This window comes from Pempheris klunzingeri, chromosome 7, assembly GCF_042242105.1.
Source record: "Pempheris klunzingeri isolate RE-2024b chromosome 7, fPemKlu1.hap1, whole genome shotgun sequence".
Taxonomy (NCBI): domain Eukaryota; kingdom Metazoa; phylum Chordata; class Actinopteri; order Acropomatiformes; family Pempheridae; genus Pempheris; species Pempheris klunzingeri.
In genome coordinates, this window is record NC_092018.1 from 6,359,730 (window position 1) to 6,387,419 (window position 27,690).

The following is a 27,690-nucleotide window of genomic DNA, read 5'->3' on the forward strand; positions in this document are numbered from 1 at the left end:
GTGATAATTCTGTTGTATACTAAACAGAGCTGGTGTAAAAATATCCATTGAAACAACAGTGATATAAGTGCATATGGATGGTCTTCCATTGTGGCATTGCAGAATTCTCCAAAGGGCACAAAATTAAATCATCATAATTTTGAAATCTACGTATAGAAATACAAATAAAAGGCTGATTTCACCTCGTAAGCTCTCTCCCTCTTGTGTAAATGATCATTTCAGGCCTGTCTGAGTTTTAGCAGTATCCAGGTCCTATAAGTTTCTTCATTTGTAAAATGAAAAGATCAGATTAACACTTTGAGGAGACAAGTGACAAAGAGAAGTAGAAAATTTATTGCAGTATTTGTTCCACCGAAAGGGTATGAATCCCCTTTCCTCTTATTACTAGGGTGACCTAATACAACAAAATCTACATTTACAAAATATCCTCCTGCAATAGGCCACATATACTGCATGCGTAGTTCGAAATAGAATAAATTATATTCAGAGGACTCTGCCATTGTACAGCATGGACAAATAAAAGTGAACAAAAATAAAAATTCTTATTTTTTTCTTTTTTCTTCTTTTTCCTTCAAATATCTAAAAGCTAAAAGGAAAAACCATCAGGGTGCTAGTAGTATAATAAACTCCAAAAACACTTTAATAAGAACATCAAAAAGACTAATTTCCAACATTCACTTAAGGTTTTATTCTTTTTTTTACAGCTTTTTTGTCTTCAGAGATATAAACATTTTAGTTTTTTGTCGTGTTAAACTATGATACAGTGGGAGTAGAAATGAGCGACTAGAATCTGCTGCACAACAGCGAAGGAGCTCCCACAACAATGTTGACAAAACATTTCCCTCCAGGTCTCTTCTGATAGCCTTTTTTAAGGGATAATTTGGGTGAATTATTCCTTTAATGCCTTCTGGACTCTTTCCTCTGCACTTGTACACAAACAAAACATGAGCAGTCCCTCTAATATAATAAGTCTTATGTTTTGTGTCATTTTCATTTTTGCAAGAATAACTCATGTAAAAGTATGTAGTGTCAAATATTCTTGCTCTCGTGTTTTCTTACAAAAATGAGGAAGGAGAGGAGGAGGGTGGGAATCCAGTGAAGTTTGGCTGTGTTGTTGGAGGTGGCAGGTCGAGGAGGAGGAGGAGGAGCAGGAGCAGGGACGAGGAAGCTTTTGATAAAGTAGAAATGGAGCAGGGGAACCAAAAAAAAAAAAAAAAAAGAAATCAAAGGAAAAAAACAAACAAAACACCACACGGGAGCCATTAGCTAGCCCCTCCTTCCCGCGCTGCATACAGTGAGCGTAAAGTCTGTACTACTTTGTTGCTCAGTTTGTGGTTGCTGGTCAAGGCAATCTTCTTGTAAATGATGTCCGACTCCTTAATAGTGTCCACCCAAGGCACCGATTTGCGGCCATCACGTTTCTTGGCCTCTGCCCAGGGCCCTGAGTAGGAGCCAGCCATCCAGTGGATGCTGTATCCATTGGAGATCTTCTGGATGACTCGAGCTATTTGTGGCCGGTCCTTGTATTTGGGGCAGCAGAGGGCAATCACATCCATGGCCTCCACTGTCTCACTCATCCGGCCGGGGTCCGAGGAGTCACCTGCTCGCCTTGACCTTCGAGAGGACTGCAGAGAGGACAGAAGAAAAAAGGTTGCACTATTTTTTTGCTGCATATTTGAATTGATTTTTATAAAGAAGTGCACGTATGTCTCTCTCTCTCACCCCAGGGGTCCTTTCATCACCATCACTATAATCATCATCTGTCTCTGGTCCCGCCTGATTGCGCGGACTGGGTCCTGACATGGGGCCGGAGCCTCCCAGTAGGGCGTTTATGGCTTTGTTTCTGATGTTTGCACTGGCAGACGCTTCTCCCTCCTCGTCCTCCTCGTCTGGGTCCAGATGCTCCATCAGAACCTTGAACTGTGTGAAGTGAAGAGACAAGAAACAAACTTTGAGACACAAGTTTCACAGGTGACAACATCTACACACTGACCTCTAAGAACAGAATGCGACAGAACAGAGTTGAGGTAAACATTACAAATTAAAGAGTACAGAATGATTTGAAGGACAGAAATGCAAATGCCACAGGTGCCAGCAAAAGGTTATGCACACTAGACTTCCACTAAATATATGTCAAGCTGCCATGCCTTTCAGATGAGTGGACTTAGAAGCAAAGTTGTAGCCCTCAGAGGAAGTTGCCTCTCTCTGCTCTTTGCTTGAGTGTGACTGGAGTCAAAAGCAGCTTAAAGGGTAAGTCATATCAGGTCTAGATGATGGTGTTTGCATGCCTTGAAGCCCAGTAGCTTCATTACTTACATCTAGGTACTGTCTGACTATCCGCCTCTTGACATCGTGTGTCAGTGTGGCGTGAGCCATGTTGTTGGAGATGAAGTCGAGGGTTTGTCGCGGGTGGAAGTGAATGTTGTTTTTTCTGTTCACCGCCTTATCGTACACCTTGGCGGACTCTGTTGGAGAGTACTTCTGAATTTTACTGTTGGAAGACAAAAAATGTTTTGAGTTATAATGTGGCAGGAGCCATGAATTGGTCAACTTAATCCACAGTGAAAAAATCAGATGTATTAATTTAGATACCCTTACCTGTCAGAGAATCCATACTGGTTCTTTAGATGCTGTTTGAGGACCAGCAGCAACAGGATGCCCTGAACAGCGTTAGCAAAGTCCAACAGACCAGTGGGATTTTCTGGGAGGAGCCTCATTACTTTTTCCACGTCCTCCAAATCCAAATCATCCAGATCAGACTCTGACTCCGAGCTCTCTGCAACAGGTTTTCTGGCCTTTTTAGGCCGCCGTACCACTTCAGCATCGTCATCGCTGTTGCTGTTTTGTTCCTCGTCACTACCGGCAAAATCGCAGTTCATCTTTTCCTCTTCATCCTCCCCATCTGACATGTTTTTCCACTCCTTCTTTACCTTCTTTTCCTTGCGTCTTGGCTCCTTGAGCAGAAGCTTGACAGGAGAAAAGAAGGCAATTCATTTTTTTAACTCCACTGAGAAGAAACACCCCTAAGAAGCACATATGGGAAAGCTACTTTCAAAAATACTACTCTACCTCTTTGAAGGTTTGCAACAAGTTGCTGCCAGAAACAGAGAGGGTGATGTCTATGTGGTGCATGATGAAGAGAGGCTCCTCCTGGCTCTGGTATGGGAAACAGGCGAGGTTGTCTGCTATAAACAGTAACATGTTCACTTCCGTTTTCTGCGGAAAGAAAAGAGGGGACACATTGAAGTGTAGAATTGTAATTATTCACACATGGTCAAAGTCGACCTCATCTTGTTAAATTTGCAAGACAGTAAAACAACGGGATTTAACATGTTTTAGCTACATAGTTTTTGTCATCTTTTTATAAAAAGGCATTGCTTTAAGATCGGTGGTGCTATCAGTATCACTAAGAGTCGCATAAAACACTTTTTACACCTCTCGGAGACACACACTGCTGGTAAATGTGTAAGAAACACCAAATAGATTTTCACTCGGTGTGTAGTTTATGAGGAAAAGCCACTTTACACCGAGCACTGCCGAGACGTGTTAATGGAGTGTTTACTCACAGCACTGTCATCGAAGAGGTTCAGCAGTGAGATGAGGAACGCCCTCCGGTGCTGCCGGTTCCCTCGGATCATAGTGAAGAGGTGGGAGCAGAGTGCTGAGTGGGTCTCGTCCTGTCGGAAACCTCTTATGATGGTCTTATGAGACGACTCGATGGCCTGCTGCAAATTGTATGACATCTTCATCCCAGCGACTGCCTTCATCTGTGAAAGGAATATATTGGAAGAGAAGTGTTACAAACGTAGCATATTCCCATGGCAGCAGATGTCTGAAGTGCTAACAGAATAATGAGACTAAAATTCATGTTGCATGATTTCTCCAGCACTACAAGAGTTGTGATCTGCTAACGTTTTTGCCTTTATTATACGATATTGGCAACGGATACACTCAGATCTCAGTTGCTTTAAGACACTTTAAAACCACAGCAGTATAAACACATTCTGTCTCAGGTGCTAAGATAATGCCGGCCATAACTTTGAAACTCAACAACACTGAACGCCAACTCACATGGATGAATCCTGTGTACTTCTTGTCAATTTCCACCAGCTGCTGATCAGCTTTGTTCCTCATGCTCGGCTCTGGGTCTGTTCCCATTGCAATGAGGTAGGGTACACACTGCACAGAAGAGACACAAAACATGTTACATTCACATGCTATGATTTTAGTTCTGATAATCAAACAGAGGAGTTGTGGAAAATTCGTATAATAAAGGATTTTGGTATTTTGACGGCCAAACAGAAAAATGTATTGGTTTGATATCATATTGATATTTATGAGCCCACTTCAAATGCAAGAATGAGGTTTTAAAAAAAATGGAGCTTCATTATCAATCAGTTTAACCAGTTCTGGCTCGCGCATCTTACCTGTACAGGATGGATGAGACCCTGGTTGAGTGTGAGAGCTATGACGTTGAGAGCAAAGTGCCGTACACTGGATTGGGTGTGGAAGAACGCCTCCAACACCTGTTTTAGATAAAGCTGCATAATGGAGCTGCTCATCCCTGAAGAGATGTCTCCCATCTCCTTCAGATCCTCCTGTTTGGACAGTTTCTTCCCTGCAAGGACACAAAATAGTGATGTGTCGATTATCCATTCTATTACAATATATGTCTTCGTTGAGCTCTCAAAAAGTTGTTAAAACTACAGCGGCAACCACGGCTTTACTTACATTCTCTGTCTGCTTCCTGCATCCGCGTGTCCTCCTCCTGAAGGTATGTCTGGAGGTTTTTGAGGATCTGGATTTTGAGGTTGATGGAGGAGGAGCTGTCAGCCAGGATGCCGTTGTACAAGGTCTTCACCTCAGGCATAAACATCTGGCTGGGATGCATGATCACAAGGAAGCCTAGGGGAAGAAAACAAACAAACAAACACATGTAAGAACAAGTAAACAATACAGTCTTCAATGGCACCTGCTGGGGAAAGAAGATCTGTTGGAGATCACTTTGAATGTAGCACATATCTGGCCTTACTGTTGTTGTCCTGCAAACATAAAACTGGAAGTCAGCAACTTAACAACACAACTTTGCTGTCAGTATCTCAAAACTCTTACCAACTGGCTAAGATTTTTTACACACAATAAATGTAGTGACCTTTACATTTGTCAAACATAATATTTAAAAATAGTGTTCTTGCCTAAGCCGATGATGGCTTTGGTCTTGACCTCTTCGTCCTCATGTTTGGTGAAGTATATCAGCAGCTCCAGAACTTTCTCCTTGATAACAACCTAGACACAACAGGACACAACATAGACACATGGTTGTGAGACAGCATGTATTTTATTGTTCATCTAATCTCAGATAAAGTTGCAATAACATTTTTCTGTAGCAGAGGTTGATTCTTTCTGAGCCCAAAAATGTTATTAAACAGCAACTGAAATCCTACCTTGTTGGTGCCCTTGAACTCCTCCAGGTCAAAATCAAAGTGCCGGGCCAGGGCACCCACAGTGAAGAGCGACCGCAGCAGGAAAGGCTTGTTTGCTACCAACGGTGTGCTGTTAGGGTCCTCGTGATGCTGAATCTTCAGCTTATTAAGTGCACCTAGAAGCAGTAGTGAAAGAATTTAAAGTTATCTTTAAGAAGACCGAGATTATTGGTGTGCGTTAATTTTCTTGCCATATGCAGTTATGTTTTTTCTATAGCACTGGTGGCTATGTGAAACTCAACCACCACCCCTCTAAAGTGATGGAGATACATATCAGATTCATGGACCCGTTTGGACAAATGAAATACAAGTAATTTCCTTGCAAAAACAGTGCATACTACATCAAAGATGTATATCTCACCATAGAACCTGTTGAAACAAGCCCAGACAAACTTGTAGTTGTGCGTGACCTTGTTGACAACCGCTCCAAGACAGCTGACACAGTGCTGGACCACCTATTGAGAGAACATAAAACCGTCGTGTCATCTCTGTTGCAACATTAATTACACTTTATATTTCACAGAGCAAGCCTGGTTCTTCAGTGGTGCACCGTGTACACATTTCCAAAAAGCTACCGCCACGCACCGTCATGCCGTATTTGATGATGAGCTTCATGAGGTCTTCTTCGATGGTGGCAAGGAAAGTCTCACTGGGGTGCTCCATCAGAGGCACCACAAGCTCCAAGATCTTTGCCACATTACAGATGACCATGAAGTCATTGGCAGTCTGTGGAGGAAATATATCACTGCAATTACTGGGGATGTTCTGATAGTTTTCACTCCTCAATCTATTGCTGATGTAAAGGGTCATTAATAACTCTTCTAAATAATTATACAATAGTAAAAATGGATTTAATAAACACGACTTACGTTACACTTTGTGGTCAGGTAGGGTTGCATGGTCATGGCATGTTTGACCATGAGCTGGGCCCTGATCTTACTGAACAAGTACAAGGTGGTGATACACGCGACAAGCCGTGTTGAGTTTACACCCTTGTTCTCTACAGGGGACAAAGGATACAAAAATTACACCAAGTGCTGTGTTGAAGCCATTAACTCAACTAAAAGTATAGACAGAGGTTCAAAAGAAAATCAGCAGCAGCATTATGATACAGTTTAAGTTGGTCTCAAATGACAAACATGCACACCTGCAAGAGACTCCTCGTATTTGAGGATGTGCTCCACCAGATTGTCAACAAGCTGAACACAGGCCTTTTTGGCTGGCTTGTATGAAGCGTCCTCTTCAGACTTCAGAAGCTAGAGCAAGAGAGACAATGTTCATTTAAAGAAGGTTTTACACACTGATACATTCCCCTCCATGTGACACCGCAACACAAAACTGCGTAACTCACATTCTGTAGAAGCTGCTCAAACCAGTCATAACCGGTGTCTCGACATGCAGCAACCTAGAAAAGGAATTTAAGGAATTAAGGATAATGAGGATTACAAATACAATGGCCAAAAAATAAAGGTTGAGGGTGGATAAGAGAGGTGACTTTTTTGTTGATGTTTATTATATTAATTATTGGATACAACTAATTGGTGGCTAACAAGTGGTTAACACTCACCACATCAGTGATGTTGAGGATCTTCCTGGTCATTGTCTCTTTGTCGTGGGCTGGAGTTGGAGTAAACCATAACTTCTGGAATGTCTCATTCACCAGTTTCTGTACAGAACACAAGGTTATGTGTCATTCGTTTGGTTTCATACTTTGTACAAATCTTTCAAAGATTTTGTAATGCTATAGAGAATGATTTATCTAAAAAGAGAAATGAGAACTAAAGCGAGTAATAATGATATAAGAAAGGAAAACATATCAGAACTACTAAAGCTAAACTGTGGAGAAAAAAAGGTGCAGTTGATTCATACCTTGATACCTTCCTCATCATTGACCCTGCGGATCATCCTCACACACATCTCAGTGATCTTACTGAAGGTTGGCTGCTCCAGGCAGATGTCTCTGAGGATCTTGATCACCCGTTTTCTTACGCTGATACCAGTGTCCTGTGCACAAAACACATTTCGATACATAAAAACGTTTTCATTCACAAATGCAACATCTGCATGGGGTGCAACAGCATTTTTCTGCCAATAGGTGGCAGTAAGAGACTGTGATGAAGAGTGAACTTCTCATGAACCCTCCTCAACATTTCCATGACAACAGGCAAAACAATTTCAGTGCCTTCACTTTGCTGAGTACAAAGCTTGTGTGCTGGACTGCATGTCACTATCAATAGCTTTTATTACCACAGCCATCACTGCATGCTGCTATTTAGCTGACTCCTTATTCTAATTATTTCAGTAAAGTTAAAGCAAACATCCAAAAGGAAACATTTTGAGAAAAGTTTCACTTAAATTCACCCCCGCAGTGCTTTCTGCCCCAACAGAGGTGGCCCCACTCATATCATTTGCATATATGTTAAACAGGTGCATTGGTTGTGAATGTGTGCACTGTCCCACAGATGTGTTAAAGGGTTAAATTGTAAAACTCTGAAAACATATTGTGGGTCATTCTCCTAAAAAGGTGGACAATGAATGGGCCACAAATAAAAAGATGTCCCAACAAAAAGCTCGCAATGTGGGAGGCGCTTAATAAATTAACAGGGGAGATCATGTGGCTTGGGCCATAACGATCAACAACCTGTGGCGTATGATGATTAAGATCACAACACACGCGGAGTCCAAAGACAATTTCAACATGTCACGTTACAATATGTAAGAAGTATGGAGAAACAGCAGGGTGTGTCCTCATCAGGAGATTGGCAATGACTTGAATAATCATAGTTAGAATTACAGCATCACAAAAGACCCAACATGCACGCAACTGTGCAGGTGGTCTGGGGAGCACTCAACTGACACTTTAATGCCTTTACATCAACATTTTGATGACACAGGATACCCCAACATCATTGCAAATGAGGCCCATCCATTGATGGCAGATACTCAATATTTTTGATAACTGTGTACATAATTACATGTATGGTTCATAAGAGGATTTTAAGGCACAATAATGGGTCTCCAATGAGTCTGACTTACGAGTATCCTCTCTATGAGCATGTCGTAGTACTGCTCGGTGAGTTGTGGTCTGCTGAGCACAAATCTGCCCAGCAGCTCTACAGCTGCCTCCCTCACGCTGGTGGAATTGTCCATCAAACGACCATGGACGCCGCGCTGCATGTCAGACTGCAGAAGTGGAGAACAGTGTGTCATTAAACAGGATGGCAAAGAAATAAGACAGAACAGCATAAGACAGAATAAGGAAGTACACTTTAACAGAGAAAGACAATGGTAAGAACAGACATTAAGACAGCGCACATCATGTACAGTCTGAGAAATTAAAGGGCAATTCAAGCATGACAATTTGTCTTTACAAGTAGAGATCCTCACATACCCTTGCCAGTATGCTGGGGTCCACAGCCACAACCTCAGACAGACATTTCATGGCTTTAGTCCTTACCGCGATGGCACTTTCCCCAAGGACTCGCAAGATCTATTTAAAAAAAAATGAAAGAAAAAAAACTCCATCAGCCTATGATTACAAAAACGGATCTTTTTCAGTTCCCGAGAAAATAGAGAGCCCTGATATAACCTCTATTACACTATTAACAATTATATAGAGAAAAATAGATTATTTAATGTAGATGTGATTAATCAAAAAGACAAAAGGTACTTGAGAGTATTCAAATCTTACCTGTGTTAAATAAATATCAAAGCTCTGGGCGAACGGCCTCATGGAGGCCAAATAGCGCACGATCAGACAGGAGTCTTCATAGTCCACAGTGTCAGAGTTCATTCTGGCGAGAAGGGCAGAGAGGAAGAATGTTAAAGAATTATGCAGAAACAGTGACAGGACGGTCCTACCATTAACAGTAAGAATAATGAGTGACATGGAGTGCGTTGCTGAGACATTCGCACATCCTTACTTCAGTGTGGCGAAATGAGCCGGCGTGGTCTTGATGATGTTGCGCAGGAACTTCTTGCGCTTCTCGGCACGCTGCATGATTTCACCGGTGGTCTCCATCTCCTTGGCATGTTGTGGTCCATCCGATGAGTCCTCATCCTTCGGATTCTGGTTCCGCATGGACTTCTCAGCCTCCGTGGTGGCGTCCCGGAACCACTGGGCGATGTAGAACTTTCTCGCAAACTAGAGGACAAAGAAGTTCCCAGTATCAGATTCAGCCAATTCAAATTATATCTTTAGAGATTATATCTATGTGTGACTTTAATGTAGCCACTTCATTTTAAAGAAAAAGGTGGAGTGCACTCTTCAGTGATTTGAGCAGATTGCAGCATGAGCTTATGGCAACAATTTAATGTTGTAATTGTGTTTGCATGGTTCCTCCATGTGTGCCTAGAGAGCCCATTCAAAGTAATAAAGTAAAAGCCAATGTGACACTTCAAACAATGTTGGAATGTATGTAATTTATGTTTGAAGTCCCTCCTTGCATCAGTCTAATGTAAACCCACCACCAGTGAGGCGTCTGTCTCAGCATTCTCTTCCAAGTAGTCCAGTAGAGCCTTCTGTAGCTGCTGCGTCTCATCATTACCTGGAGACTAAATAACCAGACAGAATGATCACAAAAAGTGCCACTCACACCAATACCAATGCATACTCAGCAAAAAAGAACTTACTTCTGTTACTGTAAACATGTAACATATTAGAGAAAGAGTGAGGGCATTAAATCGTGTTCTTCTACCTCTTGGAGGATACGATCAATTGATCTCTGGTCCATCTTGCTGGTGACTGCGTCCTTCCTCAGACGGGCAGCCACTGTGCCCAGGTAGTCTAGAGATGCTACTCTCAGAGCCATCTCTGTCTGCTTATTACTGAACTGGTGTACCTAATGGAAGCAGAGACAGACAGACAGAGAGAGAGAGGAAAAAAAGAAAGAAAATGTGTCTAAAATGTAATATGATTATAAGACTTGCTTTCACTTGCAAAAGAAAAAGAACCCATTCTATCATTGGATTAGTGCATTTAAGACGAATTACCTTCTACTTAATGGATCCCACAAACCAAAAAGTAATTCTGTTGATAGCAAATGTCTGAGCAAGTACAGAGCCCAACATTCACATTGTAGAAATGCCTTAAGCAACTATAGCAATAATCCTTAAAATGCAAAGAACACATAAAATCAGAGGGTGTCTTTTGAGTGACAGTGAGTGAAAGTGTTGAAAAGGTTCCCTTCAGTCAAAGGATGGCAATGTTGCAACCTTGATGCACCAGATGGTTTGTTACACTGAACCATCTGGGAAGTCATGCGTAGAAATTGTAAAAAAAAAAAAAAAACATGGCAGGTGATTGGACAAACTAATTGTCAGTCACCGTCTGACACAGACTAACTTAAACCAATCAGACCAATGAACTGTAAAATGTAGTAGGAGGTTTTGCTACAGTCAGTCAGAAGAAGCGCTGTTTTTTGCTCCTCTTTCAATTAAGAAATTCTCTCCAGTTCTGATATAAGTGATGCTTTTGCAGCATCAGCAGTAACTTCCTCAGGAGCTGCAATTGTTGTTTTCAAACAAAAAGCTGCTTCTTGCTGCCCGTCACATCTAAAGCCCACCCGCAGCTGACTGGGTGACCCAAACACAACTGCACAGCTTGGAGCCTGGCAAGATGGATGTTCATGTTCATGACGATCTCGTGAATCCAGCTGCCTTGCAAGGGATTTAAAGGTGTCCTCTGCTATTAATCTGGATCATCTATTCTTGGAAACACTTAGGCGTTAAATTGCATCTCCACCAGTTTAACGAAAGAGCTTTGTCATACTAACCAGCAGTCTACCCAGCAGGCTGAGCAGCAGCTCTGCAGCAGGCCACTCTGGTTTGTTCACTGTCGAGAGCAGGTCCTGCACAAAGTTCTCAAATAATGGCCGATAATCCTCTTCTCCCTGCTTACTGCCACACCTGAGAGAGGGGAAAGATAAAGAAAGCGGCAGAGAGGGGAAAGGGGTGATAATGAGGGAAATTACACGAACAAGGGGAAAGCATAAGGAGAAATTAATTAATGGTAGCCATGACAATTAGGGGGCCGAGGGCCATGAAGCAACCAGAAAATTAAGACACAGAAAAATCCAATTTGTAAGGCTTATAAAAATGGCAGACTGAATCCACCAAGCCCATTGGTGTGTTTGACTACTTGACAGGCTTCGAGCAATGTATTGATAAGTGGGTCCCAGAATTGTTTGTGCAGTACCAGCATGTACATGGGAAACATACACACCACTTATACACAGAGTATAAAACAACGCAACTTTGTAATCAAAAAGTAAAAAGCACATTTCAGGGCAGTATCGAATGGAATGGTAATTACTTTTTGAGGAAGACTGAGAGAAAGTTTTGTGCTGTTCTCATTGCCGTCTCATATGAGTTGGTTATCAACACATCTTGATCCACCTAAAAAAAAAAAAAAAAAAGGGAGAGAGAAAAAGGACTCCTGAGCAAATGACATGTCTGAATGTGTGTTTGTATTTGTTTACATTTGCTTGCTGGTGTGGCAGCCTTGTGTGTCGGCTTGCTCTCCTACCTTGTCGCACTCTTCGAAAGTGTCCTTGTCGTTGGGGAGATGGACCACACACTGGATCAGCTGCAGCACCAGAGCCGTCACCATTTGGATGTACATCGGCTCTCCATCCTTGTCTGAGCTGTTCAGCCTTAGGACACAAGAGGTTAGGATGCATCATAAGTTACTATCACATATCAGATCCAGGAAACTAATGGATTGGTGAGTTTGGGAACACACCTATAGCATTAGGAAAGCCTCTACCCTAACTATCACAGACAATAATCCAGCCTCTGGTTTCATGTCTTATCCCTGCAACACCTAGTGGCTATAAGTGAATTTGAATTCATATAAACCAATTTACCTGAAATTCCTGAGGGAGCGTTTGCTGGTGGGCAGTCTGGCCAGAGAGGTAAAGATCTCCTCCAAAATCAGCTGCCGATGTTTCTCATAACGTGAGAACACCTGGAGACAGTAAATAATAAGGCGGTGAGCCTCCATATCCTCACAGTTTTTAGAACAGTAAAAAAAACATTAAAGGATAATACAACAATGGACGTAAGCCAGAAGTTAATTGACCCAAAAAGGATGGTTACAAGCACTGTCTTGAGACAAACGCTGGATGTCTGGACATTTTTGAAAGAAAAAAGGAAGACTTACTGCCGTAACTAGTTTAATGGCACACAGCTGCAGCTCACTGACATTCTCCACAAAGAACGGAGTGATTCCCATAGAAGAAACCTGGAAAAAGAGAGGATGGCATGAATCATTATGTGGTTTGCAATTTTTGACTTGATGAACTGATAACTGCTGTCTAACATTGTTTTTAAGTACTTCTGGTTTTTACCTGGAGGATGGTGGTGTCAGTGAGGAGCTGGATCTCTAGGAGCTCAGAGATGTTGCTGACAATGTCGCACACTTTGTTGTACAACATGATAATCACACGCTGCTTGTGTGTGGAGCATTTTGCACGCTTTGCCTTGGAGCTCAACAGGCCACCTAGATGGACAAGAGCGACCGTGTTACATCCTTTTGTCATGAATGATCATTTTGCAACCTAAAAAACATTTTCTTTTAATGAAAACAAATCTGTCACATAATATTTTGCAGGCATTCTTGTATCAAACTGCCCTTAAAATTGCAATGAATCTGTTGTATATCACACCAGAGTTAACATTTAGGTGGTTCTACAATTTAATCTACACCCAAAATGCAGAGAATTCTGCTCACTGAGGAGCCTGAAGCTGATTTTATTCCAGCTCTCATTTCTGCTACAGCTTGTACTATTTGTCAATCAATGGAAGTGAAAATTGTATTTTCCAAGTATTAATTTCCCGACAATGGAGATCAATTGCTGACAAGTCTGTCCATCTCTCAACTGAGTTCCTCTATAGTTTAATGAGCATTCTTATATTCGTTACAAAACTAGTGGAGGGTTCTCACACGATCTGCCACATGTCAAATCTCATCAGTTTAGCCTCACTCAGGTCACAACAGAATGAGGTCCAGGCTTATATAAATATCTAATAATCAAACGAAATAAAGCTTTTCTTTTCTTTATCCTCACCTCCATGTGGGTCCACCCTGTAGACTGGGTCGTATTGTGGATACAGTGTGTTCTGAAGATGGAACTTGGTGTATTGTAGCACCCGCTCTATGACGTCTTCTATGTAGACAGCCTTTGGCATGTGTGTTGAGGTCATGATGTTAAGAGCGGTCAGACAGGCGTCTGCTGACTTTGTGACTCTCTCCATTATCAGATCTCTCCAGAGTTTCTCTTCATCTTCAGCATCGTGATCCTGTGGTTAGAAAGAATACAAATGGAGAAATAAAACCATTTTCTGGAAGCTGAAGGTTTGTATTCACTCAATTTAAAGCATTTTAACAATCAATTTTCACGTTTCGCTGTAAGTTTTGATTTTTGTACAAGGACAGTACATGGATTTTTGCAGTATACCCCTAAAACTCTGCATGTTAGTTCAATACTACTGTGGAGAATATTCAACACAGAGAGAAGGAGGAAGGGAGCTCACATGGTTCATCAGGGTGGAGAGCTTGGACCCATCCTGGATATTTTTTTCCAGTATGTTCAGCAGCTTCACCAGCTTGTCTGATGGGATCTACAACAATGGAGATGATTATTTAGACCTCCACCTGAAGCACAGTCACAAACACTCAATTTGAAGTCTTTATATCAATATACGATTAAGTACCCTGCTGGAGATGCCCATGGCCTTAATCTTAGCGGACTCGCTGCCCAGCTCATTCAACTGGTGTTTACCAAGCAGCAATTCCTGAGGTATCTCATCATCATCTGCTATTGGAGAACACAAAGCAAAACATTAGACGAATTCAAAATACAACATGGTTGTTGGTTTGAATTTTCAAAATCAACCACAGTGGTAGTTTGAAAGGCCGCCAGTCCTGATATTTACCCATGGTAGTGAAATCTACATCCTCCAGATTCTCCAGTATGTTGTCGATGCTTGCTAAGAACCTCTTGAATGTGGAAGAGTCCATTAACTCCTCCTGGGTCAGTTTGGGTTCATATGCTTTCCGCTTCTTCTGCTTTTCCTTCATCTTCATTTTTCTTGCAACTGAGTGAGAGAAATTCCATAATTAGCATTCTCTTTTCTAAGCTTCAATGTTGCAAATTCTTCTGGTAAAATATGTATGGATAATAATGTTCTCTAGTCTGTGATGCCCTGTAGCTATATATCTATTCATTCTTCTGTATATGGACATAAGAACATTACAGAGACACTCCTCTATCGCTGACACACACATTTCATATGAAAGAAGGACAATTTTGAATGCTGTGGCACAACTTTAATACAAACCTTCACTCATGCTGGGTGGTGGAGAATCTTCCTCGGAGGAGTCTCGGTAGCGGCTCCCTGAGCCCCGCCGGCTGTCCCGGTGCCCACTTTTCCGATGTTCCCCTGAGCCACGACGTTCCCTCTCTTCAAAGTCCCAGGCCCTGTCTTTGTCTCTGCGCTGCCGCTTCCTTGCAGCTGTATAGATTAGACATGAAGAAATCAGGCAAAAAAAAAACTAACCCTTTACAACAGCACATTGGTAGCAATACACAAATATTTCTGGGTAGAAATGTTCGTAAATGGTAATCCCTACAGCCATCAAGTGTCAGCTCATGTCTTTAGCTTCATTTTGAAAAGATTTCTCAGATCAAATGGCCAAACCTTGGGCAAAGATCAGCAGCAAGACGTGCGAATAATCTAATATTTTGACTCACACTCTCCATTTGCGTCAAAGTCGTCATCCGAGCTGACTTCAGCATATTTAGGCTTTTCATTTACAGTGCTTCGTTTCCTCTTGTTCATCTTCACCCTTTCACACAGGGGCATGGTCGACTCAATCTCTGCCAGCAGCTCTGGGGGTAACTCCTTCAGAACTGCAGGGTCCATACCACCTGAAAATTTGACAATAGCATTTTCACGTTATTAAAAAAAGATAGTTCCATTTTTTTCTTCTAGTGGATGTAAAACATAGTACAGAAAGAGTAAAAAATGCTGTAAACTTATTGGACTTAAATGAGCAAAATTGCTTGCAGTTCCACAGCTTCTTGTTCTTACTTGTACCAGACTCTCCTGAGGAGATCCTGTTCTTCCCAGACTTGCTGTGCCGGATGATCCTCTGGATCTGGTCAACGGAGAGCTTCTTCAGAAGCACTACAGGCTTGGGCCTCTTCGCAAAGTCCTGAACCAAACCCAGCCTCTCCAGTTTAACCTTGGGCTGACCCCACACTTGACTTTCAGTTGACCCGCTGCCATCCTTGTCACGTTTGATCTGGGACGGAGAAAAAAAAAAAAAAAAAGACATTAAGTCGGGAAAGCTCTCAGGTTTTCAAGTGTTGAGTTCAAACTACGTTTCTCACTTTAAAATTCTGAACAGAAAAACATGAGCTTTGTTTAGGGAGAGAAAAATAAACTGTGATAATAACTAGATCTAACTGATTGGCATGAGATTATCAATTTTGATGTTTCCAGTATAGTCCTGATAACAAAGACTTAAAGGAATACTCCACCAATTTCCCAACACTATCTCCATGTCTTAAATTGTGAGAGTAATGGTCAATAGATGGTGCATTGTCAGCACTGCAGTGCCAAGGCAGCAACTCCCCCAGCCACTAGGGGAGATGGGCCAATACATACACATTCAAATTCATGACATAGTTATTGCAACACTAATGATAAGCATGCTCTTCTTGGGTTTTAGTTGTATGTTTAACTACTGAATAATATGCAAAAAGTCTCACGTTTCTGGATAAAATTTCTCAGAATGATTCTGGCCAATCAATTCCAGCACAGGGAAGTCATTACTTACTACTACTACCAGTTTCCACATCACAATGTCCTACACACTGCAGATGACTGTCACATATTGCTGATTAACAATTAAATCAAAACATTGCTTAGCCCTACAGAGAAAAACATAGAGGAGTTCTCCTGATAAAAGACAGACGATAAATATTGGTACTGTGGTTCCATTTCATTAATCCAAGCCTATTCCTGTAGCCTTGTAACTGATAAATAGGAGCTAACTTCCATCCTCAAGAGGCTGTATAGCTGGTTTAGTGCTGCCAAAACAACTTGTAAGCATTTCTCTCACAACTTCAACTAAAAACCATCAGAACGTTCCAGGTAAATAGCCACATTTCAGTAGACATTCCTTGTGGTTAGCCAACTACCTTTTTAACAGACTGGCAGTTTAATCTTTTTTTCTTGAGTGTTAAATATGACTACCACAAACTAGCTGCTAGCACAACAGCTACTACCATGTTGAAATATTAGCTCAGTACACTCAAGTGTTGCGAGGCCATGTAACAAGCTACGTCCTAACATGTGGCTGAGGGTTGCTTCTCTGAACAGTGTGTTAACAATAGATATTGTAAGAAAGGATGAAACAAACGGAGCCTTGACTGTTAAGGAAAAATTTGTTTTTTCCAGTCTGGGTTTTTTGCTGCATATTACAGCTACAGTGTGCTTTCAGTAGACTTTTACCCATATGCAGCACGTGAAACTTAAGGAACTGCAGTGGAGCATTTCTTTACAGGATCCCTGGTATCTTTAAGTCTGGGACCAATTTCTTCTTTTACGTTTTGGGTATGAAATGAGAGGTAGGTACAAAAAGTTTTGGAATAAGAGCCCGTTTGCACTTGCCGGCTAAGGCGATCTGCTGAATCAATTCCAAAACTTTCATTTTGGGTCATTTGAGACCCAAAACGTGCAACAAATAGGACCCTGGTTTAAAAAGTACTAAAGTTATCCTTTAAAGTGCTTGATTGTGCTCATACACACACACAAACACACAGAGCAAAATTCCTACTAAACAAAACAGAGCAATTTCTTCTACTTTTAGCAGATGGATAGGGGTGGGTTAATGTGTTAACAGAATTTTAAGACCAAGCCCAGAAATAAACAAAATGCTTACAAATGGAAAAACAACAACATAAACAAAAGTGAGCTGTGGTGTGATTTGTTTTTGTGAGATTGCAGGCAGTGACAGCTGAATGATTGGTAGGTGGGTAGATATTTGGTTTGGGTCAGCCCAGATCACCTTAGGGATCTGGAAGTTCTTCAGTGCGCCACTATGGCCTCCCAGGAGATGAGCAGGGAAAGAATCTGGAAGTTTAGCACCAGAGGCAGATGAGGCCGGTTTGGAACCATCTTGCCTATTGCTGCTCCGACCGGGCTCTCCAGTGGAAGAAGACCGAAAGCCAGACCTATCCCGGTCACTTCGGCAGCGAGAGTCAGGGGAGCGTCGGTCTCGACCACCAGTCTCGCTCCGATGCCTCCTATCTCTGTCAGATTCTCGGTCCCTGTCTCGCCCATGTTCCCCTCGGTTTGATGACTTTGGCATGTCTCCTCGTCTGTCTGAGGACTTCTCATCATGTCGGTGCTTGGACGACTCCCGACCCTCTCTCCTGCTGTCATGTTTATCGACCCTGTTCTTGATGACTTCCGGTCGACCATCGGGTTTCAACCGCAAAGCCGTATCAGAACCCTCCACTGCAGCCGGCCCACTAGCTGGTTCTTCAGGCCAGCGTTGGGCTTCAAGGGCTGGAATAGGGGCAGCCAGACAGGGGTCGAGCTGGCCATCAGCTCGGCCGGCCTGCTGGAGGTCGATGCTCACCATGAGGGGAGGGCGGCTGGCACCGTTCCCAGCTGCGGTGGCCTCTTGCGGGGTCAGTTTGCCTGCATTGCCCCCTCCTGTTGAACCACTGCCTGGGGCACCTGTGGGGCCACCTGGTCCCCCTGCACCTGGCTCCAGGGGAAAAGAATCCTGTTTTCTCTTCTTCAGAGGCTTGTCTGTAAAGAGAGAGACATGAAAATCATCATATTCATGAAACCTCCGACATTATACATTCTCAACTATTTGTTCAGTATGTGTCCGTATAGTCATATTTAGAGATATCCTACACACCTTTGTCTTGCACCTCCTTGGAGCACTTCTCACTTGCTGCCTCTCGTTCTATCCTTTCAATTTCGGCGAGAGCATCCAGCTCTGCCTCATCATAAGGTGAACTGGGAGGCTGGAGACCACTGGCACCACTTGCTTGCTGGGAGATCAATCGAGATCCCAGATTTTGCTGGAGGACAGGCACCTGCTGAAAGCCGAGTTCTGCCTCCATATTGTCAGAGTTCTGGTCCATGCCCGGCACAGCTTCACCTGAAATGTTCACAAAACAACACTTTTACAGGGATGCATTCAGAAGAGCTGATGATTTCCACTAGTCCGACAGGTCTGAATGACAAGATTTACTTTTTATTCTTTAAAAATGTCAGCACAGCATACCTCTTTACAGTAATAAAAGCGGTTTCCTCCACTGGAGGTAACAAAAACAGGACATTGAGCTGATCCAAAATCTTCACCTACCTGGGGTATCAGACTCATTTGACTTGACCCTTGACAGCTTGATGGTAAGTTTTGTAGAGTCCTTGTTCGGAGAGCTTACAATGTCGTACATATCTTTCTCCTCTTTCACCGCTGGGGCTTTCTTCCTTTGCTGGAACTGCTGTTTCTGGTCAGGTCCTCCCTCCCTTGGTGAGGGTGCATAGGGAGGCGGTGACTGCAGAATCAGCGGAGGACGAGAACCGGCTGTGAGGAAGCAACACCAAAGACAGAAGAAAGTTAGCCTTTAAGGGCACGTATAACAAAAACGCATAAAGCCAGACATAGCACTTTGATGACAACTGACAGTGCTGTGCCTATGAGAGGTATTCTAGGCAAATATCGAAAGACCACCAAGACTGAAATGCAAAAACACTGTGGCCTTGTATCACTTTTAAGGGACTATTCTGTTGCTATGAAGTTTAAATCGTGAGTATTACAGAACCAGTTTTTTTTTTCTACATGAGGTGTTGTGTACAGAGCCTCCTTTCCTCTTTCGGTGTTCTTACGTTTGGGTGTTCCTTCACTTCCTGCTGGTGAGCAGCCAGACTGTGGAGACCTCAGAGGGAAGGAAGGATTCCTCATTGTGGAGTCACCCTCCTAGACAGCACATACACAAGACAGATGTAAGTTACAAGGTATAAGCTTTATACTAGACTTTCACCCAAATTTGCTGCAAAATATCTTAACAGTTAACACAGTAAAGTAAAGTTCCGTTTTATACAATTATCACCAGTACAGCCTCTCTTATGAGGGAGAACTGTTACATGTTTATACCAGCGTTTTCCCTGAGTATCTTTCATTTTCTCCTTGGCCTTTTCTCTCAGTGGGAGAAATCACCTCAAAACCTGTGTTAATTTGAAAAATTACCAATTGAAAATACCAATAAAAAATATGTCCCTGCACCCATTTAAAATCAAGTTAGAAAAACCTAAATAGAAAAATCTAATTTGGAAAATCTTTCTAAACCTGGTTGTGGAGTGTATTGCACATCAGAAATTCATCATTTTAGCACGTTTTCTTCCCCACCTGAATGCTAACTGGTCGATGGAGAAACCATTATTCATCACCGTGACATTGTTGTTCGTAAGTGTTTCCCTTGGGTGTGTAGTGAACCTATACTGTATTCATGCAAGACATGGTCAGTCGTACCTCACTGCTCAGCCGGTGAACAATGTTCAGGTAGTCCTCATTGCCATGTCTGTCTGAGTGGTGGTTGGCAGCATTGGCCATTGGCCCCGACACTTTGCCCTCATGAATATTTCGTATGCCACCTGGAACCATGGGACTGGTCACAGACACTGCCGGATAAAAGGAAGACATGGTCATTTTTTACAAATCAATCCATTAGTGAGGTCATTATGACATTTTTGATCATGAAAAAATAACATGTTCTCTTAGAAGAAGAAGAAGAAATGTTTTTAGTTTAACTGCTTCAGTTCTTCCAGGAGTCCCAGGAGGTTTCATGAAACCCAGCAAACTGATGAGAGAATCACTAAAATTTCCAACCACTATGCCATGAACTTACAGGTTGCATATATAGTGAGGATTATTTTGTGTGTAAACTGCAAAGTTATTTCAGCTCTTAGCTGCACTATTATCTGAGAAGTAGATCTCTGTAAACCGCTTCATGGTTGAAATAAAACTGCTGTTCCTGTTTTTTGTCAAATACGTTACCAATGAACTATGAGTGTATAAATTAATTCACCAGAACAGGCACTCTAAATGCAAAGCATCAGCAATTCAACTAATTACATTTACCTGTAGAACAGCAATTGTCACAGATATTCTAATATTGATTATGCATTTGTTTCATGTTCAGCAGCTTGACTTCTCTTACCAAATCCCTGCACATAACATAAACCCATAACACAGGATCTCTTCAAATTTTAACTGTTAAAGCTGACAGTAACACTCAACAGTACATTTAAAGTGAAATTTAGTGGTAAATCAATTGTTGTACATAAAAACGTGAGTAATACATTTATAAAACACAAATAAAGCCAACATTAAATGATAATATGCAGTGTCACACTGTCTAACTAAATCAAATTATTATATTAAATTATAATTCTTTTTTTTTTTTAATAATTTCAAAAATATTCTTGTTATTTTCAGCTGTGGTGCTTTCATAAAACATTCATGAAATCCCTGGTTAAACTTCTGAATTGAATGGGACAAAAAAGCAGTTTGCATCTAAAAACCAATCTATTAAAACCAAAAAAACAACGAGGAAACAGTGGACGGGGTTTTACTGTCAAGTAATTGAAGAAGTGTTATGTTCTCATTAACAAGCAGCTTAACAAGGAAAGAACACAATTCTGTCCACAAAACCACTGGTGCTAATCACATGCAACGAGCAGCACAACACCAGCATAAAGAGTACATTTAACTACTTAGCCACCTGAAATTACATCACAACAAACATTGTCAGATTCTGGTTTTACAAAAGATCTAACAAAATAGGGACTCTGGGACACATCACATCAACAAACCTCAGACTTTCTAAGTTTCAAAGTACTTTACTCTAATTGTCTAATTCTATGTTGCTAGCATGTTAGCTGAAATTGTGCCGATATCTTCCAATAAGCCATACAGGTCATGTACATCTGCCAGGTGCACACATACACGCATACTCAAGCAATAAAGCACTAATCTACATCCATGTAAGACCTCTGTCACCTCATGTATGAACATGCAACACACACACGCTTACCTTGCTGTATCTGTTGGTGTTGGTTATAGCTGGGTGGCTGTTGGTGGGGATACGGCTGTATGTAACCAGGGGCAGGGCTCTGTGGAGTGTAAGGGCTGGGTACTGGACTGTTCTGCTGGCCCATATACCGGCTACTGGAACCAGTCTGGGGCGACACAAAGCGGCTGCACAAAGTGGAGGAGAGAACAGGGAGAAAGAATGTGAGCAAGCAAGTGAACGGAGGTTGCATAATATACAACTTAAAGTCTACAATATAGATAATTACATCAAACACTGTGATGCAACTGGGATATACTCGGGAGAAAATACGTAAACAGTCACCTGTTTACAGTTTTTAGTGATGTGATATATTTGTGTCAGCTGACTCACCTTGGTGGATTGGGAGAAATTGCAGCCGGCTGGAAGTTTGCAGACTGGGCAGGGCTATGCATGGAATTTTGGGTGATCTTGTACGGCTGCACCATTTGCTGCTGCATAACATCTGTTCAGAAGTGAAAATACAGTATATTTGGTAATGAATATGAACATGACTCCTGTTTTTTATGATTGTTTGCTTGTCATAATGTGAAACAGGTATGCATCTTCATACTTTTCTCCCCGAAGATACCAGGGTTCCTGGTCAGCATGGTCTGCAGCAGCAGTGGTGCGTCTCCCTCTGGCTCATCACTACCCAGGTTATCCTTCAGCTCTCTGTAAACACACACAATGAATACGTTCAGCCACGATATTAAAGGGTGAGCGCTGAATAATGCTTAAAATCTAAATATGCATGAATGCAAACATGCATTGACTGCATGTATTTAAACACACACACACACGTGATTGCTATCATAGACATGTAGATGAATTCAGGGTTTGGAGATATACAGGGGTCCATGAGAGGTGGTACGCTTCATGGTGAAATTAGATTTTGCAGGATTTTTGCATCCCTGCAATGACTTGCATTGATTTTTCAGGTATGCATTTCAGTGGATTAATATCAACACCACAAATGTATTGCACACCCCAAGCTGCAAACACAATAAGCTGGATTTTATCTATTTTTTGCATTGAAAAACCATACACAATACAGAGATATGAACTTTTTAATATGTAGTATTTGCATCTTTCAAATCTGCCCACAGGTAAAGCAGTCAACATTTATTCTGGCTTCAATGTTAAGTTTTTTGTTTTTTTTATACATCTCTTTGTATTTTAATTAGTAAAACAAACTATGTGACATCACTCCATCTGCATAAGTGAACCCCAAGCTCTAACACTAACAGCCGACCCATTTTCAGGCAAACGTGTTGCCTCAGGTCTTCAGACAGGACCTGTCTCTCCATTGAGGATCATGACACATTTTCATTTATACACTCACATGTGCTCTGTGGACACCTGGTTGAGGCCTTGGGCTAGCTGGGAGGCCAGATTCTCATCCCGGCAGCCCAGTAGGCAAGTAACTTCCTCCGCGATCCTCCCATTGTATAGGAGGCTCTTAGTGGTGGTGGCCGGGAGAGGAGATGGGAGGGGCAGCTGGTTCAACACTAAACGAAGAAGAGAGAGAGTTGATGGAAAGGGCATAGGTGGGAAGGTAAAGAAAGAGAGACAGAGATAGAGAGAAGGCAGACAAGGCAAGAGACAGAATATGCAAGCACAAATAAAAATTTGCATCTGCTCAGAGAGAATATTTCAGCATGACATTTTACACGGAACGAGGAGACGGAAGAAAAACTATTTCTGCACAATTTCTTTGGAGTGCAGTTGTGTGTCACTCACAGTCTGTGAGGCTAGCGATCCCAGCAAGAGTGGTGATGGGAACATGAGGCATATCCCCATTCATGCTGAAGGTGAGGGTGGGGGAGTGTGTTGATACACAGGTAGATCGGGGGTCGATGAACGACACCCGTCCTCACATCTCCTGACACCTAGGAGAGGGGAAGGTTGGCAGGGGAAAGAGAAAGATGAGAAAGAGGGCAAGAGTTGGTGGAGGAGAAAAGGAACAGATACAGAAAACAAGTTTAAGGGGTGGAGAAAAGAGAGAAATTAACAAAAAAAAATGAAATGAATGAAAATGATAAAATATGACATGATAAAAATCAACATTATTCACACTTAAACATGGAATAAAATGCACAGTGAATGGAAAAATATCTGCTACTGTATACTGCTGTGTCTACCCTGATGCTATTATTATGTTTTGTGAAGGAGAAACAGTGTGTCCTGCATCATCTGTAAGCCACAAATAAATGTGTCTTATTAAATCTTGTCAATCAAAATAAACTGCAATGTACTTAGCTGTATATTTAAGCAGGATCTCACCGTTTTCACTTGCATATCTAGTATATTATTATTATCATCATTATTATAATATGTTGCTGATCCATAAGAGGGAAATCCTATGTGATCTCTTCAGGAATGCCATGCCACTGACATGAGTGCAGGTTAGGAGTCTCACTCAACAATGTTCAACAGGTAGAAATGCAAAGAGGCTTGAATCCATGCCTTAGAGTAAGAGAACAAGGTCCACCGCCCAATAGACCATACTGCTGCTCAATCATACTGTTATTATACTGTTACATCCTATAAGCAGAAGGAACTCAATAATTAATTATGTGTCAAATGTACTGATAAATCAAGTCATTAAATGCTTGTGATTTTCAATACACCTTGTAGAGTAAGTCACAGTTCAGCCTCACTATATTGACAAATGGTTGTCATGAGTCATTTGAATGTCATGTCAGATTATGGATTTTCCTAACAGCAGATATGCATTAAACATGCATCTAAGAGGAAACCAATGCATTCTCTGCACGAAAAATATATTGTAAAACAGCAGCAAACACCACAACACAATATTACCATTACTGCATTTTAAAAGTTTGTCCACTATGGTTAAATGGAATGGAGGAGCTTTGTAAGAAAAAAAGGATTTCTTGACTCATGTATCATACCTCCACCAGTATAGAAATGTTTTGAATACTACACAGCCCCAGAGATAACATGCTCCAGTGAGAGTGAGCCTTGATGTTATGACTGGCCCTGATCATTTAGAAGAAACTATACCATGTGTGGCTATGAACCAACATTCCTCTATTTTCTCTCCAATTAGTTTACTTAACTAGTCTTAAGTCGTGTTACAACCATGGAAGTCTATTGGCCTTCATTATTTTCAAAGCAAAGGGCTCTTTGCTCACAGCAACATGATGGATCTGCACAAAATAGGGCCCTATGTTGCACTTAACTTTTCATTAAATTCATATGCTTTTTAGATGTCCTTGACCTCTCAGGCAAGACTGTGCAGGAGGTCAAAGAAAATCAGAGGTAAAAGCCTGCTGCATTTTTTACAATATCTAGATGCAGCTGCTGCTTCGTGCACTGCTTGTTGCTACAACAAGCCGAAAGAGGGCGAGTGCAGGGCTCCCGTTATCTACATTACTCCCAATGAAACTAAATTATGATTAATGTGTTTACATATTACACTAGGAATAAAAACATTAACTACATGTATAAGCCTACCCTCCACCCAAAAACATGTTATAAACATTCCCAGCTGCCTCAATTAACAGCAAACAGACCATATTATCATTAATGATAGCAAATCAGTGAAATGATAAATGATTCAAACCATTATAATAATACCTTTTTGAAGAATTCTGTGCAGTCTCGCGTGGACTCACTGTCATTTCAGATTTAAAAAAAGTCCTACTCCTTAGATCTGTAGAAAGAGAACATGGCTCTGCATCAGACTTTGTGAAATAAAACTGCATTTTATTTTTCTTTGGGACAATTATGGACAAAGTTGCATCTACACGAGTAAAGCTAAGAGACTGACCAAAAACAGCAAAATAGTGTCCGGCCATCACCATATTAGTTGTCACATATGCATTTCAGATTTGCAATGACCCTGTCAATACTGATTCATAATCTTTAGAATGCAACAGTATGCAGCACTGCTGACCTTATGTGAACTCCTGTTTAGTAACTTCTAAAGAAATGCAACATTTGCTTTGCAACTTCTGCAGAACACTGATGCCAGGCAAACCTGTAAATACAATGTTGCAGCCGGACCGATCATTGAGCTCATATAGTAAATACGTGAAACAGATTCTGCACGACATGACTGTTAGAGTGGATCAACAGATGGATACTGTAAACATTACATTGGCTAGCTGTATTGTTAGCATGCTCGGTCTGTGTGCTCTTGCTCAGTACGCAGGGGCTTGGCTGACAGCTGTGAGACTGACAGGCAGGAGGCAGCACAAAGGAACAGATGCACTGTGATGGTGGCGGCAGTAGTGGGGGGCTGCATCCTCCAGTAGCCAACAGCCACTGTACGCATTCTGCAAACTGGCTATTAGTAGAAAGCAATCAAACTGTATTTGCTGAGGTCCAAATGCAAAAATATCTCCGATTCCCACCAAGAACACCAACATGTCTAACAAACTCCGATAGCAAAGTAACTATAGCTGAGGCAACGTATCTGGTGCTCAGTCAGTCGTCAGTCAAAACAGTTCAAAACAGGATAGCAACCAAAACCAACATTAGCCCAGCCTAATGCTCCAGCTAACTAAAGCACGCCGCTAGCAGTCAAATAACACAAAATAAGGATAGTCAAGCAATTCGCTTGCGTGTAGTTGATTAGCACCCATTTAAGTGTTTATCTTAGTTAGCTGTATTACCAGCTGCAGCCCGCTACTTGCGAACAAAACCAACAACGATACACAGCCATGAAGTTGGCTGCCTAGATCTTTGGAGCTAGCCGTGAAGCTAGTGTTACCACTTCGGATAGCAGCTTTGATCACTAACGCTATTTGCCCAACACTCGGCAACAACAATAGTCGTGTTTTAATAGCTAGCTAGTTATGCTAACTAGCTCTAACTGTTGTTGGTTAGCTTCTAACGCTGCTTCCCGTTCAAATAAAAGGGGACGGCTATTCAGATAATTCAAGGAAGCGCTAATCGGGGTTAATGAATGTTAGTCAATTTCTCTTGTGCTCGGGAAAATGTGACGGGTTAGAGTAAGTATATGTAACTGCAGCCGCACCGATACTAAATCCGTGGCAACGGCCCAATCCTCGGGCTCGACAAATGACATCCAGTTGAGGCCGTGCGCCTTGGTGGAGCAAAAACACACCTATTGCTAGCTTGGCTGGCTAGTTCGCTAGCTTCCGTTACCTCCCGGTCAACGATTAACGACGCCGTAGGTGGTCTTGCAGCAGAAGATTTATTTGTGTTATTGTTAATAATCGCAATTTAAGAAAGTTTGGTTTATAAAGACAGATATGTGATTATATTTACCTTCGGATGTTGCGTTCAAAGGGAGGGGAATGTTTTAGCTTGGTTTGTGTCCGTGTCCGTATCTCTAGCTCCCCCTTTCTTCTCACTCGCAGCTCCTCCAGAAGGAACTCGATTGGCTTGCCAGCTAGCTGGTGAGCTAGCTTGCTAGCTATCAACAATAATCCGGGTCGGACTGATTCGTTCTTCTTCCGTCACTCAAGGGTGAATGTTTCCACGTACATTCATGGGGAAACATTCGTTCTTCGGAGTTTCAGTCGGTCTGCGCCGACATAAACAATGAGTGCAGCCAATTTCGACAGTAAATGAGAAATATGACGATTGTTGCGATCATCAAGAGGCTCTCCTCTCGTAGAACAAAATGCCGACCGGAAGTTCTGCCGTCTGACTGACCAAAGATCTCAGGAGTGACTCCCTCCATCGGCGCCAAACAAAATGCCATGCAACATTTCGAGTTGGAGCCGCTAGACCGCGCTGCAAGACAAGCTCAGCTCCTCTGGCCCTCCACAGTAGTACAGTACAGCCAGCTGTAAACGCTGTTAAAACATAAAGGAATAAAAATAACAGATCATTATTACATTTCCTGGTGATGAAACAGCCACAAGTATTGTTTCTGTCACACGGGGGGCTCTGGCATACATGAATATTTAACAAATATGTAAACATACACTAAACACTTGTATTGCATTCCATTATAAATGACAGTACTTCATGTTATGTGTGCTGTGGTGGAAGAAGTACTCAGATCCTCTACCTATGTGAGGTAATAATGTTACTATTTAAAAACTTCAAGCACAAGT

The 27,690-nt window shown here is 41.9% G+C and overlaps 1 protein-coding gene across 1 annotated transcript; it reads right to left on the reverse strand.

Moving 5' to 3' along the window:
• Nucleotides 1–310: 310 nt before the first annotated feature.
• Nucleotides 311–27,248, reverse strand: nipbla (NIPBL cohesin loading factor a). Its single transcript, XM_070833079.1, has 49 exons — nt 26,894–27,248; nt 25,235–25,310; nt 23,372–23,520; nt 22,974–23,139; nt 22,203–22,303; nt 21,983–22,094; nt 21,614–21,777; nt 20,050–20,198; nt 19,407–19,497; nt 18,883–19,104; nt 18,430–18,675; nt 17,563–18,314; nt 15,579–15,792; nt 15,239–15,415; nt 14,826–14,999; nt 14,421–14,582; nt 14,199–14,302; nt 14,019–14,105; nt 13,553–13,784; nt 12,833–12,984; nt 12,646–12,726; nt 12,350–12,450; nt 12,010–12,136; nt 11,797–11,879; nt 11,258–11,390; nt 10,181–10,324; nt 9,951–10,037; nt 9,407–9,627; nt 9,175–9,277; nt 8,875–8,973; nt 8,520–8,666; nt 7,353–7,487; nt 7,051–7,149; nt 6,835–6,888; nt 6,631–6,739; nt 6,353–6,483; nt 6,069–6,209; nt 5,845–5,938; nt 5,445–5,599; nt 5,196–5,286; nt 4,732–4,905; nt 4,428–4,618; nt 4,072–4,179; nt 3,567–3,767; nt 3,070–3,216; nt 2,599–2,966; nt 2,317–2,491; nt 1,723–1,920; nt 311–1,625 (listed from the first exon to the last, which is right to left on the reverse strand). Exons 3-49 carry the CDS (start codon nt 23,433–23,435, stop codon nt 1,263–1,265), a joined length of 7,629 nt encoding a protein of 2,542 aa, XP_070689180.1. The 5' UTR covers nt 23,436–23,520; nt 25,235–25,310; nt 26,894–27,248; the 3' UTR covers nt 311–1,262.
• Nucleotides 27,249–27,690: the final 442 nt, after the last annotated feature.

What these genes read in the sequence shown, in the direction of transcription:
- nipbla (XM_070833079.1), bottom strand. Translation starts at nt 23,435, where the DNA reads ATGAATGGGGATATGCCTCATGTTCCCATCACCACTCTTGCTGGGATC. An exon ending in TTCACCGGCTGAGCAGTGAG is followed by an intron (nt 19,498 to 20,049) that starts GTACGACTGACC and finishes TGTGCTGTCTAG; the next exon opens with GAGGGTGACTCCACAATGAG. An exon ending in AGTACACAGGATTCATCCAT is followed by an intron (nt 3,768 to 4,071) that starts GTGAGTTGGCGT and finishes TTCCTTTCACAG; the next exon opens with ATGAAGGCAGTCGCTGGGAT.